This window comes from Henckelia pumila, chromosome 2 (assembly GCF_033568475.1).
Source record: "Henckelia pumila isolate YLH828 chromosome 2, ASM3356847v2, whole genome shotgun sequence".
Taxonomy (NCBI): Eukaryota; Viridiplantae; Streptophyta; class Magnoliopsida; order Lamiales; family Gesneriaceae; genus Henckelia; species Henckelia pumila.
This window is the reverse complement of record NC_133121.1, coordinates 13,849,546-13,865,772: the sequence shown is the minus strand read 5'-3', so window position 1 is coordinate 13,865,772 and position 16,227 is coordinate 13,849,546. Positions and strand designations below refer to the sequence as shown.

The 16,227-nt window shown below is 39.2% G+C and overlaps 1 protein-coding gene across 1 annotated transcript; it reads right to left on the bottom strand.

Moving 5' to 3' along the window:
- Positions 1-548: 548 nt before the first annotated feature.
- Positions 549-15,761, bottom strand: LOC140881496 (UTP--glucose-1-phosphate uridylyltransferase-like). Its single transcript, XM_073286856.1, has 18 exons — positions 14,936-15,761; positions 14,266-14,351; positions 13,505-13,595; positions 11,944-12,004; positions 11,758-11,835; positions 11,640-11,684; positions 11,458-11,528; positions 10,183-10,255; positions 10,019-10,076; positions 9,836-9,882; positions 9,707-9,769; positions 2,405-2,445; positions 2,251-2,323; positions 1,931-2,014; positions 1,748-1,846; positions 1,553-1,657; positions 1,014-1,085; positions 549-921 (listed from the first exon to the last, which is right to left on the bottom strand). Exons 1-18 carry the CDS (start codon positions 15,553-15,555, stop codon positions 883-885), a joined length of 1,806 nt encoding a protein of 601 aa, XP_073142957.1. The 5' UTR covers positions 15,556-15,761; the 3' UTR covers positions 549-882.
- Positions 15,762-16,227: the final 466 nt, after the last annotated feature.

The following is a 16,227-nucleotide window of genomic DNA, read 5'->3' as shown; positions in this document are numbered from 1 at the left end:
TAAAAACGTTTATCGACAACAAATGATGTTTCCACGTGCATCACACGTAACTTTTACTAGTTACTTCAAAAAATGTTTATACACATTTCCTTCACTAAAATTTGTGAAAGACAATCTCGTAAGCACTTTTTGAAAGCAATCCGAAAACACTACCTATATATGTAATATATAAGATGTGGTAGATAAATTTACATATACAATGCTTTAACATATATACATATATATATATATATTTTTTTTTTTATGTTGAAGGATATCTTTATTTTATAATATCAGACTAACTAGTCGATTTGGTTGTCATGTTTTCTATACTTTTTCGCTATCAACTCTAGAGATCAAGAGCTTAGTTTTAGCATGGTGCTGGCTATCATTTACACTAAGAAGTTGGTTGTAAGTTATATAAGAATAGATATAAATTCATAGATCTTTACATTATAATATCCGTCAAACTATCTAGTCCACATAAGTAGTTAGTTATTATATGAATACATGACATTGTTACTTTAATTTCACGAACATAAAATATTTACTATTTCAAAACACAAATGTAAAAGAAACTATACTTTTTACTAGTTTTAAAGTAAATTTAACTCACAAATGTGAGATGGCAACAAACGAGAGAGCCAAATCCAATACATTTTTCTACACAAGAGGCTTCAACTCTGATCACAAATATCATCATTCAAACCATAGACAGTTGAGTAATAAACTAACAATTTTCAAGGATAAATTTACCAGGGACTGATTTATTTCTGCAGTTATGGCAGGCATTTACCCTCCTCTTGTCAAAAGAAAGGAGTTGTAAAAGAAATGGATGAATTTTAGAGAAAAATAAAAGACAATTCATTACAACATTGGCGTTTGGCTCTGCGGGCAAAACTATCAAGATCCTCCTCCAATGTCTCCTTGACTGGTAATTATCTGTAATCAAAGCAGAAATCGCATTCACATTCTGAGTCACGGCCTTAATTTACATTTGAAAGCACAAACTTTCTAAATTTGTCGAGTCATACCGTATTTTCCAGCACCATATTATCCGGAATTACTATTTTCATATCTAGTCTAGCATGGATGCTGACTTTTCCCTTGAAAAGAAAAACAAGCATTGTCAAACAGTTGATATGCAGAAACAATTCTGGAGGAGAAGAGAGGCAAAACTGAAGTAGTTTTCCCCGTAAAAAGAAAATTAAAAATTCCAAATTTAATTTTTACTCAATGTATTAAGTTAGATTCTCATCGTAAGTTTTTGATTCATTATAGTTAGTAACTAGGAGCATCCTTGGAAAAGTATTGGAATGTGGAAACCAATTTTTTCACTCAAGCTTTCTTTGTTATGGTTTATTTGGATGGGAAAAAGATATAAAATGGAAGTATTTGAAATTCTATTGATTTCAAATGTTGTAGAGTCGGTAGTAATTTCGAATCCTTTCAAAATATATAAGAGCAAGAGGTGGAATTTGAAAAACGAATATGAATTCGAATGCAAACTAATAAATATGAACATTTGAACAGGTGTCGGTAGTATCAGTTTCTTGCAGGAAACTATCGTTACCTTGAGAGTAATACCAGCTCCAAACCAAACATCACCGGTCACCTTCAATCTGTCAAGCCCAACAACACTGGGAATTGACTTGAAGCGTCTATCAAAGTCACTGACCTGAGAAAAAGTAGAAAAAAGAATTGTGTGACGAATGAAAAGTAAAGGTTGGGGCACTGAGCCGAGGGTCCAAAATTGAAAAGGCATTACATTTTCAAATTCCGGTCCTAGTTCAATGGAAGGATCTGCAGGATTTTCTCTGGTAGTATTCCTTGTCAAGATGCCATCCATAAGGGTGTACAAATCCGACTGAATGAGAGGAAAATGATAATCAATAAATGCTATAAGTAAAAATAAAATGTAATAAAACATTCAAGCTGGTTCCAGAATAACCTTTAGCAGAAGTAGGTCTGACGTTGCTTCAATTGGAAGATATCTTGACTTTGGAACACTTAGAGCTAAAGACTCGTCAAATAGCTGGAAAATACAAGTGAAGTAGCAGTAAGGGAAAAAGCAATACGGTCAATAGAAACATTTGGATCAAAGTCAATCAAAGCATTAAGCTTTTATGCAAGTGAAACGATATTGAAAATTTTCTTAAAGAAGAAAGCAGTTACTAGCATTCGATGCATCAACCTATGGAAGGTAGAAGTGTTTTTATACACTTATAAGTGTGTGTTTGGATGCAAATGCTAATGGAGTATAAGTGTTACCCTTGAAATGGTCAAATTCTCTCTGGCAGAACGTCTTGCCACCAGGCTTCCAATTGAATTCATATTTATCCACCTGTCATGGATCAGGACTGATTAGGAATAACAGAAATAGGCAATTTACTCTTGAATTAGACTCCCAATTGCAATATCTTACATTGTGTCAATGAATTTCCAGTTCTTCTTTGGCAATGGAGTCTTCAAGATGCTCACAGGGAGAAAAAAACCAATAAATATATGGATTAAAGTCTAATAAAATTAAAATTAAATGCTGAAAGCATAAGAAAATAAGAATTAAAATCATAAAGAGAAGTGGACAGGAGTTTGACTCATATAGAGAGTGCAAAAACTATTTCCAAACAAAAAACTAAGCAGAAGTACGAATTGATGGATGGAAACAACAAGCACATCTCATAATCTTGAAATGTAAGTGAAACAGTTCAATCTTTACTATATAAAAAAAATTTCTCTCTCTAAGAAAAACCCTCCCGTCGCGATGTCTACGCCTAGCCCACCTTCCTCCTTCTTCCCCTCAGATTTCCGACCATAGATCCGACCGGCCTTAGCCCTTAACTCTTCTTCCCGCCCTTTTCTTCTCTCTCCTCCCTGCCTCCCATCTCCCTACTAAATCCCGAACCTTTTTTCGCTTCCTTCCTAGAACCCTTCTTCTTTTTTTTCCAGCTTTATCTTGACTTTGAAGCATTTCCGACTACGATGCCAAGGTGGGTTGGGCGTGGGCAGTTCAGATCGGGGTTCCACGAGAGAAGGTCTACACAAGCGAAGAACCAGTACAGATCGGGGTCCTACGAGAGAAGGTCTACACTAGTGACGAAGGATGTAAGAATCGAACAGAAGCTGTTCATTATCAGAAAGGGCCAGAAAGGGGCTTCGATTTGCCTGATCGAAAGAACGAGGAATGCGAGTTTCCCTCTGGAGTTAGACGTCATTTCCGCGAAGTGGCTTTGGGCGAAACTTTGGGAGTTCATAAAGAATCCTATCTCTAGCCCCGTCTTCAACAAGTTCAGAGGGCAGGAAGCTGTGGTATCCACGCACAAGTACTTCAACAATAGAGGCAGGTTTCTGGAAGTGTTGAAAATAGCGCAGGGGGGCGTCAAGCAGCGTGTAATCATCCCCAGTGGTCGTGCAGAGGGTGGCTGGATTAAGCTGGCCAATCATCTACGCTTCTTTTTACAAAGGGAGAACACCAATGCCTCGGCTTATGGCAGAGATAGAAAGGGAGTCGATTGTTCGAAGCAGCGAGAAACCAAGAAGATGGAGAACATGGAAACGCAACACCTCTTGGCTAACGAGAATATCCGCCCCTGCTCAGTAAAGGAGTGGCAGAAAGCTATCATCATCACCAAGGCACGGGTCAATATTTCTTGGGAGGCGGTGGTTTCTGTTTTAAGCCAGGATGTTAAGAGAAAGATAGAGATATTCCCATTCCAGGCCAATAAGGCAGCATGGTGGCCTAGAAATGCAGAGGAGGCATCTTATTTCGTGGGGTTGAAGAAAGGCTATTTTGATAGAGGGGTGACGCTGTTTTTTGAAAGATGGAGAGCAGAGATCAATAGTGAAGTAGAGATGTTTGCTTGCTGCAATAGCTGGGTTAGGATCTTTGGCTTGCCTTGGGATTTATGGTCAAATGATCTATTCAGGAGGGTGGGGGAACTGTGTGGAGGATTACTGGATATTAGCCAAGACACCATCTTTCTTCGAGATTTGTCGGCTGCCAAAATTAAGGTGGTCGGGCCACAAGGAGGATTCATCAACGGCTTTGTGCAAATTCCAACACATCGAGGCCTCTTGATGGTGCGACTTGAAGTGGTAACGGTTAACCCAGCAGCTTACGAGTATTATGAAAAGCGCTCGTACGCTCAAGCAGTGATGAACGGACCTAAAGGGATAATAGGACGACGAGCAGGGAAGGAAGCAGTAGTATTAGGAAAGGATCACTCTTTGGAAGTCGATGGTAAACAAGGAATGACAAAGACCGAAACAGTGCATCTAGCAGATAGGCATAAGGGGCAAGTAGCTGTTAACAACCGGAATAGTGAAAAGGACGTGATAGTGGAGAATATTTCAGATAAGGGGATCCCGCATCGAACCCCTTTGGAAGCAGGAGGCAGCAGTGATAGATCATGGACTTCAGAACCTATTCTAGGAGGTTGTCAAGTTAAAATTCTGAAAAGGTTATGCCCAAAAGTGGTGGGCGAATTTCAACGAAGAATAATTCAGCCCTTGAGGGCGTTTGAAGAGGCTACAACAGAGACGAATTCTAAAGAGAAGGGCAAAGGGTTGGAGAGTCCTTCATCTCCACATTTTAGGTTTGTGTACTCAAGAAGACAAGAGAGAGCTGCAGGAAACGCTGGGAACAGTGAAGGGAATTGGTACACAGACCCGTTAGGAATTGGTTTACAAGGTCATACAAGTGACTGCTTGGGGGTTATTGAGGATGAGATTCTTCAAGAAACAGGGGGCGATTTGTCTTCGGAGGATTCTGATTCGTTCACCGATAGTTCAGTAGTAGGCGAATCCCTTGTCAATTCCCCGTCAAGCTCATGTCTCGAGGACATGAGGGGCATCTTCGCACCAGACACAGGTTCGTACTCTATTCCTTCACAGGGACACGTGAGCGATTCTGAGCCCAAGTCGGATCCGTTGGCGATTCCAGTCAATCCCAGCCCTTTTAATCCTTCAAATCTTTTGTTTTCTGTTGGGAGGGGGGTAGGTGCAGGGGGGGTTGAGCCGAGCCCAAGGGTGATTGATAAGCCATTAACGTCGAAGGAGCGAGCAAGAAAGGAGGAGGCTGGGGTTTCGGCGGCTGTTAAGGAGGAATTAATCAAAGATTGTCTCGATAAATTGGAGGTGCGAAGAGTCAGCTTTGGAATTCCAGAGGCTGTGGTCTTAAACTAAAGAGTCCCAAGGTGTGGTCTACTTAGGGTGATACAGTTGTTTTATGCGGATTTTTTCATGGAACATTAGAGGGGGAGGCTCGAGCAGTAGGAGAGGGCTGATTAGAACATTACTACGTAGAGAGAAGCCGGATATTGTGGTCCTTTTGGAAACTAAAAGACGGCGGGTGGATAGGAGGTACTTAGCAAGCCTATGGAAATCAAGATTTATAGAATGGGTGGAATTACCGGCGTTGGGCAGATCTGGTGGCATTTTGGTGGCGTGGGATCCCCGGACGGTGATAGTGAAGGATAATTTGATTGGGGAATTTTCTGTATCTATTGAAATAGTAAAGGATACCAACTCAACGTGGTGGTTTTCGGCAGTCTACGGGCCATGCGGACCAAGAGCTCGACAGATTTTTTGGGATGAATTAGCAGGTTTGAAGGAGATTTGTGGGCCGTTATGGTGTGTAGGTGGAGATTTTAATGTGGTCAGAACATTAAGCGAGAAAATGAACAGCAGCACGTTAACCAGTAGCATGAGAGCTTTTGACGCTTTGATTAACGAGCTAGAACTGTATGATCCTCCCTTGTTGAACGCAAAATTCACTTGGTCAAATATGAGGGCTTCACCCATTTGGTGTAGGCTGGATAGATTCTTGCTATCGGGGGGATGGAAAGAGGTGTTTGGGTGCGGAAGGCAATCAGTGCTACCGAGAATTACTTCCGATCACTTTCCTTTGATCCTGAATACATCGAAGGAGGAGTGGGGGCCTACACCTTTCAAATTTGAAAATATTTGGCTTAAGCACAAGACCTTCAAGGAGGAATTTAACAACTGGTGGTCGAATCAGAATCCTCAAGGATGGGAAGGCTACAAATTTATGAGCAAACTGAAGGGAACGAAATCGGAGATTAAGAGGTGGAATGTACAAACTTTTGGAAACCTAGACTTGAGGAGATATGAGCTGGAAAACAAGATTCAAATGCTGGATACTCAAGAATGGGAAGGTACGGGATCGGATACTGTGGCGGAGGAAAGAAGAGCTGTCAAAGCTGAGTTAGAGGAGTTAACATGTAGGAAATTGCAAATGGAAGCCCAGAAGGCAAAAGTCAAATGGGTAAAGGAAGGGGATTGTAACTCAAAGTTTTTCCATTCGTTACTTAGCCAACGGAGAAGCAGGACAAGTATAGAGAGGTTGGAATTGGAAGACGGAACTGTGAGCTCCAATAAAGAAATTATTAGATCTGCAATTATAGAGTTTTTCACAAAACTCTATAGCGAACCAGAGAGAGGGGGGTGGGGTATTGAAGGGGTAGAATGGAGCGCAATTGACGGAGATTCTATGGAGCAGCTCGAGCTACCTTTTACAGAGGAGGAAATTAAAAAAGCAGTGTTTGATTGTGAAGGATCAAAAGCTCCGGGACCGGATGGTTTCTCAATGGAAGTTTTTAAGGAGTGTTGGCTAACGATTAAAGAGGACTTAAAGAGAGTGTTTAAGGAATTTTATGAGGGAGGTGTTGTGAATGGAGTAACGAATGAGACATACATTTGTTTGGTACCAAAAAAGAAAGAGTCACTACGTATTAGGGACTTTAGACCGATTAGCCTAGTCACTAGTCTTTACAAGATAATTGCTAAGGTGCTAGCTTCGCGTCTTAAGAAGGTGCTTGAGATCACAATTGCACATTCACAGTGTGCATTCATTGAAGGCCGTCAAATCTTAGATTGCTGTTTGATAGCGAATGAGACAGTGGAGGAATTCAGAACGAAAAAGAAAAAAGGCTGGGTTTTCAAGGCTGACTTTGAGAAGGCTTATGACAACGTTAATTGGAGATTTCTGGATTTTGTTCTCCTTAAGAAAGGATTTGGGAATAGATGGAGGAAATGGATTAATGGATGCCTCAACAATGTAAAATTTTCGGTTATTGTCAACGGGAGACCGACTGGCACTTTTAAGGGGGAGAAAGGGTTACGACAGGGAGACCCGCTGTCCCCGTTCTTATTTAACTTGGTGGCGGATGTTTTGGGACGCTTGATTGACAAGGCAAAGGCGTCAAACATCTTTAGAGGTTGGGAGATAGGGAGGGATAGAGTTGAGGTCTCTCACATTCAATTTGCCGATGACGCTTTGTTTTTTGCGCTTAATGAGGATCACGTGAGGCTGCTGATGGATATTCTGGTTGTTTTTTGTGATATGTCCGGTTTGAAAATCAATAAGGACAAAAGTGCCCTCTTGAGCTGTAATTGTGATAAAGAAGTGGAGGAAGGGTTGGCTAGGGAGATCGGCTGTGGGGTGGAAGCATGGCCCATTCAATACCTAGGAGTGCCATTGGGAGGGAACCCCTTAAGGGTCTCATTCTGGGAGCCAGTAACCTTCAAGATGTCCAAAAGGTTAGCTGGATGGAAGAAAGCTTTCCTTTCGAGAGGTGGCAGACTAACGCTAATCTCGGCAGTAATGAGTGCTCTCCCCGTGTACTACTTGTCGCTGTTTCGGATCCCAAGAGGTGTTGCAGAGGATATGGAGAAACTTATGCGGAACTTCTTATGGGATGGACCGGATGGGGAGGCTCATTGCCACCTGGTAGGTTGGGACAAAGTTTGTAGACCTAAAGATAGAGGAGGATTGGGAATAGGTAACCTATGCCTTCGGAACAAGGCTCTGTTGGGTAAATGGTGGTGGAGATTTTCATCGGAGGGGGACACTTTTTGGAAGAAAGTCATAGCGAGCAAATATGGAGTTCAAGAGAATGGATGGGATGCGGGATTGGCCAGACATAACACGTTTAGAAGTCCGTGGAAATTCATATCAAGGACGTATATGGCTTTCAGTCACTCTGTGAGGGCAGTGGTTCTAGGGGGAGATAGATTTCGATTCTGGGAAGACTGCTGGGTGGGGAATTCTAGTTTTAAGGACCTTTTTCCTAATATCTTTCAGATATCTAGGGAGCACAATAGGCAGATCTCTTTCTTCGTTGTCGAGACTCGTCTTTTCCCTCTAACTCTTTGACCTGGAACTTGCATCTTAGACGTGAGTTGAGGGATGATGAATTGAGCCAGTTAGGTAACCTGCTGGAAGTTTTGAGGGGGGTTAAACTAGTAGAGGGAGCGGAGGATGTGAGGAAATGGGTTTGGGACAGTTCCGGGATCTTTTCGGTAAAGTCCTTCTTCGAGTCTTTCTTTCCAGAGGAGCGTTTCCCAAGCTTCCCTCTTTTCTACCCAATCTGGAAAGCCAACATTCCGACAAAGGTTCAGGTTTTCTCATGGACAGCTGCGTTGGAAAGACTGCCTACCTGTGACTTGATTCAAAAGAGGCTCCCAAACATGTCCCTTAGCCCAAACAGGTGTGTTCTATGCAAGCAAGGAGGAGAAACTCAAGACCACATGATTATTCACTGCCCGTATTCAGGGAATTTGTGGAACCTGGTCCTCAAGGAATTGGGATTATATTGGGTAATCCCGAAAACAACGAAAGATCTTTTTGCCACTGATCTAGGAGGTTTGCTAGGTGAAAATGGGAGAGTTCTTTGGCTAGTAGTGGTTCATTGCGTGTGTTGGTCGATTTGGTTGGAGAGGAACGGAAGAGTTTTTGAAGATAGTGAAGAATCAGAGAAGGAAACTTGGGATAAAATCAAACTGAGAGTTGCCAAGTGGGCTCTCAAGGGTTCTAACTTTAAATCTTTGTCTATGTTAAGACTTGTATAGAGATTGGAAATTGGCTTTGATCTAGATTGTTAGAAGCACTTTTTGGCTTTGAATATAGCTAGCTAGCGTGGATCGCTGGTCCACTTTTTGTAATCTATCACTTTCTTTTATATATAATACATATGTTTCCTATCAAAAAAAACAGTTCAATCTTTCATACAATAAATTAGTGATAAAAAAAATCAAGGTAGGTTTACAATAGTCAGTAGCTAGTTAAGAAACGAACTTCTTACAAATTGAATAGAACTTTGAGGCTATTTCAAGTCTGCCTTGTGACTCCAGAAAACTGATGGAGAAAATGCACGTAAAACACAGAGACAGCACAAAATTGGAGTAAATTTCTCTTCTTTTGCGGCATTGCCTGATTACAATGACGAATAGACTGGGCCCACAATAGGCCTAAAAACTACATATAAATTGGTCCAGACTAAGGTTGTGCTGTAAAAGTACTATTTGGGTGTGGATGTGGTAGGTTGTGGGAGTCTGCTAGAGATGAACCATAAACCTTCCTGTTCTAGCTAGTTTAGGCAGTCGATTACTAGAATTTAGATAGAAGTCATAGAACGATACAAACCCATGATATCATGTTCACTAAATGGTTGAAAAACCACTAATTACAAATCTTAGTTCCAGATCCTTCAATGGAGCTTCCTGGGGCTGTTTCTGTATTTCTTAACGAGTAAAGTGTTCCCGAAAACTCAGGTTTTGTATTTGGGCTTTCATATACACACTGTTTAATAATACCATATAGTAGGACTGAGAAAATTTTGAAAGATGAAGATGGTGGCACTCATACACTAATCAAAGGAAACAACTAACTTCGTATGGACTTTGAAAAATGTAAAGCATAACCAACCTTAAAATCTTCTTTCCTCTGCAAAATGTCATTCCCTTCTAGTTCAGAGGATTTTGGCATCACCTGAATACAATGAGACTTAGAAACAGTAGCGAAGATCAATGCAAATAAAAGATTTGCTGAGCGTACCTCCACACAGTATTCGATTTTGTTTCGAATTAAATGGTTTAGAATCTCTGGTAGCTGATTTAAGGAAGTCCACTGTTGGACTCTGCTTAGTGTATGAGTGAATCCCACATGCAAATGTAACACAAATCTAGGGGAAGGGAAATTTTAACTAGAGAGAAAAACATGAACTTGTGATGAGGATACTAGTGTCAACAACATGAGCAAGGTTATCAGAACTCAACACCAAGATATACTCTTTGCCCTGCCAGAAAACAAAAATGCTATAAAACAAAGTCCAAAAAAGCATCATAATGAGTCTTCAAAATTTTGGTCAGACAAAATACTAGTTTGAACAACGAGGTTTGCACCTGAGAGAGCATTATATCCAACTTTCCACTGGGCGCTAGCTGGAGGAAGACCTTGGCAAGGTTCAAAGAACCCCTTCACATGTACAAATGCAAAAACAAAAAATTAAGGTACCTTCATAACCAAATGATCTCTTCACTAGAGAGTGCAACCATGAGACAATCCAGCTAGCTGTACTTCCACTCAAAAACTTCTCAATTGCATTACGGAAGCAGACACAGATGGTTTCATGGAAGAAATCAAGCCTCCAGGGGCAAACAAACAAAGCCAACTCAGGGAGTTACAAATTTATAATTATTGGCAATTAGACTGATGCATTCACTCTCCAGATTAGAGAGAAGCAGCACCTTCTTAAGCAGCATCACATTGCAGGGTTAAGCAGAGAGAGGTTCGATGAGCATGGTGCTCAAGCTACTTGAGCACATATGAGTGTTAACGAGGAAAACAACAAGAAAGGACTCCTCATTTTCTATATCTACTGAAAAATAAAGAAATATTTAGTGGACTATCTGTAACATATAAAAGTGCCTGAGGTAAATGCTCAACTATAAACACAAGGGCTAGAAAAAAGTTCAAAACGTGAAACATTTCTTTCCTCCAATAACATTCCAACTAACAAAAATCAATGCATAACTAATCTAAAGAATTATTAGTATTTCTCATTTTTCCAGAACAAGCACCAAACTGATTTCCTAAGAACTCAATAATTCAGTGCTTGGGAATCTGGGACAAAACTGAACTACAACGTGAGATAAATGAAAATTATTTTTCAAAAACTAATTGGTGGTAAAAAACCTATACAGTTGTAGAAACAATTTTTGTAAAAGGCAGTGAAGTAGGAATATCCAATGGCTAAATTAACAATAAAAAGTACATTGAGCAAAATCAGAGCCAAACAAATAAAATAAAGTAAAAATAGAATGCACTCTATTTAAAATCAGGAAAGGTAACCGAATATTTCTAAGCAGGACAATTGTAGAGAAACATGACTAGGGTGCCAGCGCTATACATATAACACAGGTATGCAAATAAACTCAATACTTAAATTGCCCACACAGCTGGAAGAGGGATACTTCATGACCCAAACACGAGAGAGGGACAACTAGGAATTGAAAAAAATCAAGCATAACAAAGTTAATAAGAATTAAGAGAAATTAGCAATAATACAGAAAGTGCATAATTTGTATCCAAGATGTTTCGACCAATTTACCACAAATTTAACCCAAGCACAACTATAGTTTCTAATGTTATTTTCAAAACGATATAAAATAGCTTACATTTGATTCTTGCCATCTTCCCCTGTAGCTTGTGGAGGCGCAAAGTTACTTGTACTTTCTTGGGATTGACTCTGTACAAAACATATCAGGTCTCCAAAATTAACATAAAAATTAAGGATAACAAAAGAGAGTCCTATATGGAATAAATCACACAGAGGCACCTAAAGCACCAAAACACAAACCATTGTCACAGCATGGATGTTCTTATTCGAATGCTTTTCCAAGACCTATCACGAAACAAGCAGCAAGTGTAAATTTCCAACATAAATCAATTCCAGCAGAGAACATAAATGAAGTTACCTTCATTATACCATCATGTGAACTAGTTTCATTAACCAAAATCAAAGGAATGTTACATCCATACTTCGCATTGAGACCCTGCAAACAGTGGAAAATGGAAATACTCAGGACCATCCTGTTCAATTTTTTGTTAAGAGTTAATATAAATATTAAACCCATAGGAAAAAAAAGGACGTGGAATATCACATCGATTTGGTTGACAATCAAGTCCAAGCATGTTAAGCCATAACCAATTTCCATAACACACCTGCATCAAACACAAACAGAAGTGAGAAACTGGCAGAGATATATGGGCACTTGTAAGCTTATAGGAGGCGATAAAAAAAATTATGTAGCATTCGGATCGACAAAATGTCCAAAAAAAAATTCAAGGGCATGTAAGATTATAAGAAACTTGAAATTTGTAAAGATGACCTACTTATGCGGTAACTATACACATCTTTTCTTTTTCTTCAGGATCAAAATTGTTCGTCGCTAGATCTAATCCAGGTCTTACTGAGCAAGGACAACTTCTTGCAACCTTAAAATCATAATTATCAAACGCCCACCAGGTATGTGCCTTGGCTCAAGAAGCAGCAAGGCCCAACCTTTGGGCTCAGACATGGACCCAGGATCAACACCTGAATAAACGCATGTCTGCGCTGTGAAGTTAAGGTGCCTTAAAGGACCGAGGTACCCATGAAGAGTGCCTTGAATGTAGGTACTGCAAATTGAAAAGTGAAATGCAATTCTAATAATTTAACTTTCATAATCTTACAAATATTTATTATGTAATATTCTGTAGACAATGCTAATGCATTGTCCTTTCACAAGCGGTTTGTGGGCTAGAGCTTTGTTGGAGATTAGATTAGTTTGGTAACACCAAGATCAACGCCGGAGTAATTCGCCACAGACCTTGGACATCTTCTTGGCAAGAGGGGGAGAATTTTTTGGACGATGGTGGCTCGTGGTATTTGTTGGTCGGTGTGGGTGGACGTTGGAGAGGAACAGAAGAATCTTCGAAAATATTGAAGAGTTAGCAGAAGAGTGTTGGGAAAAGATCAAGATTAGAACTGCTACTTGGAACGGATCACATAAAGAGTTTAAGAATGTTTCAATCTCGGATTTATTAAGAGATTCGGCTTTTGTTTAGTGTTGATATGATGAAAGATTCGGTCTTTTCTTTTGTCTGTCGGATCTCGTCCACCTTTTGTAATTATTTCTCACATATATAATATATTATCGTTTCTTATCCAAAAAAAAGAAAAATATGTAGACAATTGATGACATAAAATATTTTTCTTTTCAAACATTTAGATTATAGAATATCACGGAATAGTGTATGTTGCTTCGATAAGGTAAGTGCCTTGCCCCTTATGCATAAGCTACATGATATCCGTGAAGTTGATGCACATCGCATCTCTCGTAAGTATGCTTTAGATAGTGTCCATTGAAGAAGCTTGCCCAACCAGGTCACTTTTCTTCATTAAAATAACATACCATATTTTTTTTTATATATAAGGAACAATACTTTAGTATATACGTAAAGGATATCAATAACAATAAGCGGACTAGTGGTCCACTGACGACAGAAAGCTAAACAAGACCCTAATCATATCAAAAATAACATACCATATCATTTTATATAAAACAAATGCAATATATTTAAAACAGCAGCCCCTGCATTATTTACAATACCGTTCTATGTAAACATTTTCAGGAATGAGAGCAAATAGATTCAAAGGTAGTGTCTCGGATAAACACTTACTTGGGGGTTTTAAGGCCCATCTTGTCTCCCAAAATACCATTAAACTTCAATACGACAAGCTTGTTCAAAAGCTGCATGGTTTCTGGTTTATCTGTGAAAGTGGGAGACAGAGAGATATTAGAATCAACCACTTAAAATTAAAGGACTAAAAATGAGCTTTTGACTAAAGCTCTGAACATAGTCTTAGTGTTATTTAATAGGAGGGGTCGTTAGTTTCCCAGGTCATAAGTCCATGATAATTCCAGTTGGAGTTCACAAACAATCTAAATTGGCTTATAACCTATCATGAACTACCAAGACGGTTGAGATACGCGTGCGCGCGCCCCCACACACACACACATGTTTGAAAGAAAGTTGATATTTTCTTTCGTGATATTGTAATTTGCAAAAAAAAAAAAAAAAAAAAAAAAAATTGAATTTTATGGAGAAATAAGAGGAAAAAATAACTGAAAATTTAAAGTGACAAAAATGATAAATATGGAGTTGGGTTCAGGAGATATAAAAATTAGTTTTAAATAGGACAGACATTCACCTAATTTTTTGTGTTTGCTTGTGACTCACTAGCAGATATATTGAATTTGAATATATATACCAGAGAATCATTCAATCTAGAGATTGTTTTGACGCTTGATTCTAACATAACAAATTTACGATCGGAAGTCAATTCAAGAACTGAAAAATATGATTCAAGAACAGCTGAGTCCAACTGCAACCTATAATTGGCCAGGGTAAAGAAAAAAGAATGCAATCAAACTATTTACCCTCAGGAACTGCCAGTAAGTTTTCATAAGGAAAGACAAAAAATTTGTCCTTCGTAACAGTCCGGTCATTTCGTTGAACGTCCTCTCTTCCACATGCAAATTCCAAACAAACAGTAAGCACAAGTGATGTTCGTTAAACTGGAATGAGGACATACAAGAGACGAGCATAAGGAATCATAGCAGTTTAAAATCTCGTAAGAAACTTACACTGGACAAGCTAAAGAAAAAATTGCCAACGAAACAACTCATTAAAAAACCCAATCGATCTCTATGATCACCTGAACACATGAACTGATTCGCCACATGATCATATAAGACTAATAACTCATCAAAACCAATAATGTGTGTTACTATTTACTAAAGTACACAAACTTTACGACTCCAAGATAGAAATACAAGATGTCATCACTGACGAGATAGTTTGGAAACATAACAATGTGTAGGGAAAACTTGTACGAGTTGCAAAACAAAAACACACAAAAAATCCTAGAAGAACCTTGAGAATCATAACCAATGAAGTATTCAAGAATCACAAACCAACATAAATAAAATAATTTCAAATTTGTAAATATTACAAAGATAACTTACACCAAACTAACCAAGATACGAAATGTCATGTAAGGTACATAAGAAAGGAATCACTAAAACAACTGAAGCATCATTCTTATACCGTGTTGTTGATTCCCCGGCCTCCGCCAACGCTCTCTTTTGCTCGCTCAGGATAGTTTTAGTCATCAAATTACAAAACAAATACACAAACTCCACCGAATCATTTGCTGGAACCGGGTAAGTAATCTTCTTATAAGTATCCCAAGGCATACTCGAATCCACCAGGCCAACAACGGGAATCTGCAGCTTATCCGCCTCCCTAATCACCGAACTCTTCCTCTCCGAATCAAAAATAACAATACAATCCGGAGCTTGAACCGCGCCAAGATTAAATTTTTTGTTTCTGCCCCGAAACTTCTTCGGGCTCGAACTATTTGTTAAAAAGCCTCCAAGACGCCAAGTGGTGTCATTCTTAATTTTCGTGATCTCCGTCATCTGGGTTATTATCTCGTCGAAGAGGGAGTTTGTATTGACGAAAAGGAACCGCGCATTGTTGCGAGCAAGCTGGCCGATGAAGTTGCAGGCATTTCGAATGCATATGAGGGTCTTGTCGGAATCTATGATGCTAATGGAGTTGCGGGTGCCTTCAGAGAAGATTTTGAAATGATGCTCCGTCACGCGGCGGCCGAGATGAGCATTCGTGCTGAGAAGTTTCTGGATTACAACGGAGTGGAAAGACATTACGAAGCGAAAGAAGGGAGTATCAGTCGTTCCTTCTGATTGGTGAAACGGAGGGTGGTCGATGGAATTGGAGTGAGGGCTTTGGGAAGGTTTTAGGGCGGCGGCGGCGGCGGCGGCGGCGACGGCGACGGCGGCGGCGCCACTCAGCTCACCAGATCCTCGACTCAACGGCTTCAAGGCCAACTTTGCTTGATGCTCGTGTTATGATCCTAGGTAAGGTACCATATTTGTTGACGTTAGTAAGAAAATTATATATATCATATTATAATTTTTTTATAATTTATCGAAATAATTATTTAAATTAAATGGATTATTTCTTGTTTTTTTTTTTCTTCAAAATTTATGGTAATTTATAATAATTTTGTGGATGGAAATTTTCTTGAATAAAATACAAAATTTGTATAGAACTATAGATATATGATGATACAAATAAAACTTTATTTCAGAAAAATTAGAACATATTTTTCTCCTAGAAAAATCTCATCTAACAACGTACGTGAATTATAGAACAGTTTACACACATAAAACTAGAATGACAAACACCTTTCTTTTACATTATCATCATTGAATAAAAAAATGAGATTTGGGTGAGTTCGAGTTCGTAGAGTAATGATCATGAATTTGATTATCTCTATAATATTTTCTTGAACGAGTTTGTTGTTCGAAGGTTGC

Coding starts and splice junctions, on each gene's coding strand:
- LOC140881496 (XM_073286856.1), bottom strand. CDS start 15,555: ATGTCTTTCCACTCCGTTGTAATCCAGAAACTTCTCAGCACGAATGCT. Junction 11,529..11,639: donor ACATCCATGCTGTGACAATG/GTTTGTGTTTTG, acceptor TGTTTTGTACAG/AGTCAATCCCAAGAAAGTAC. Junction 10,256..11,457: donor GAAGATGGCAAGAATCAAAT/GTAAGCTATTTT, acceptor GTACATGTGAAG/GGGTTCTTTGAACCTTGCCA.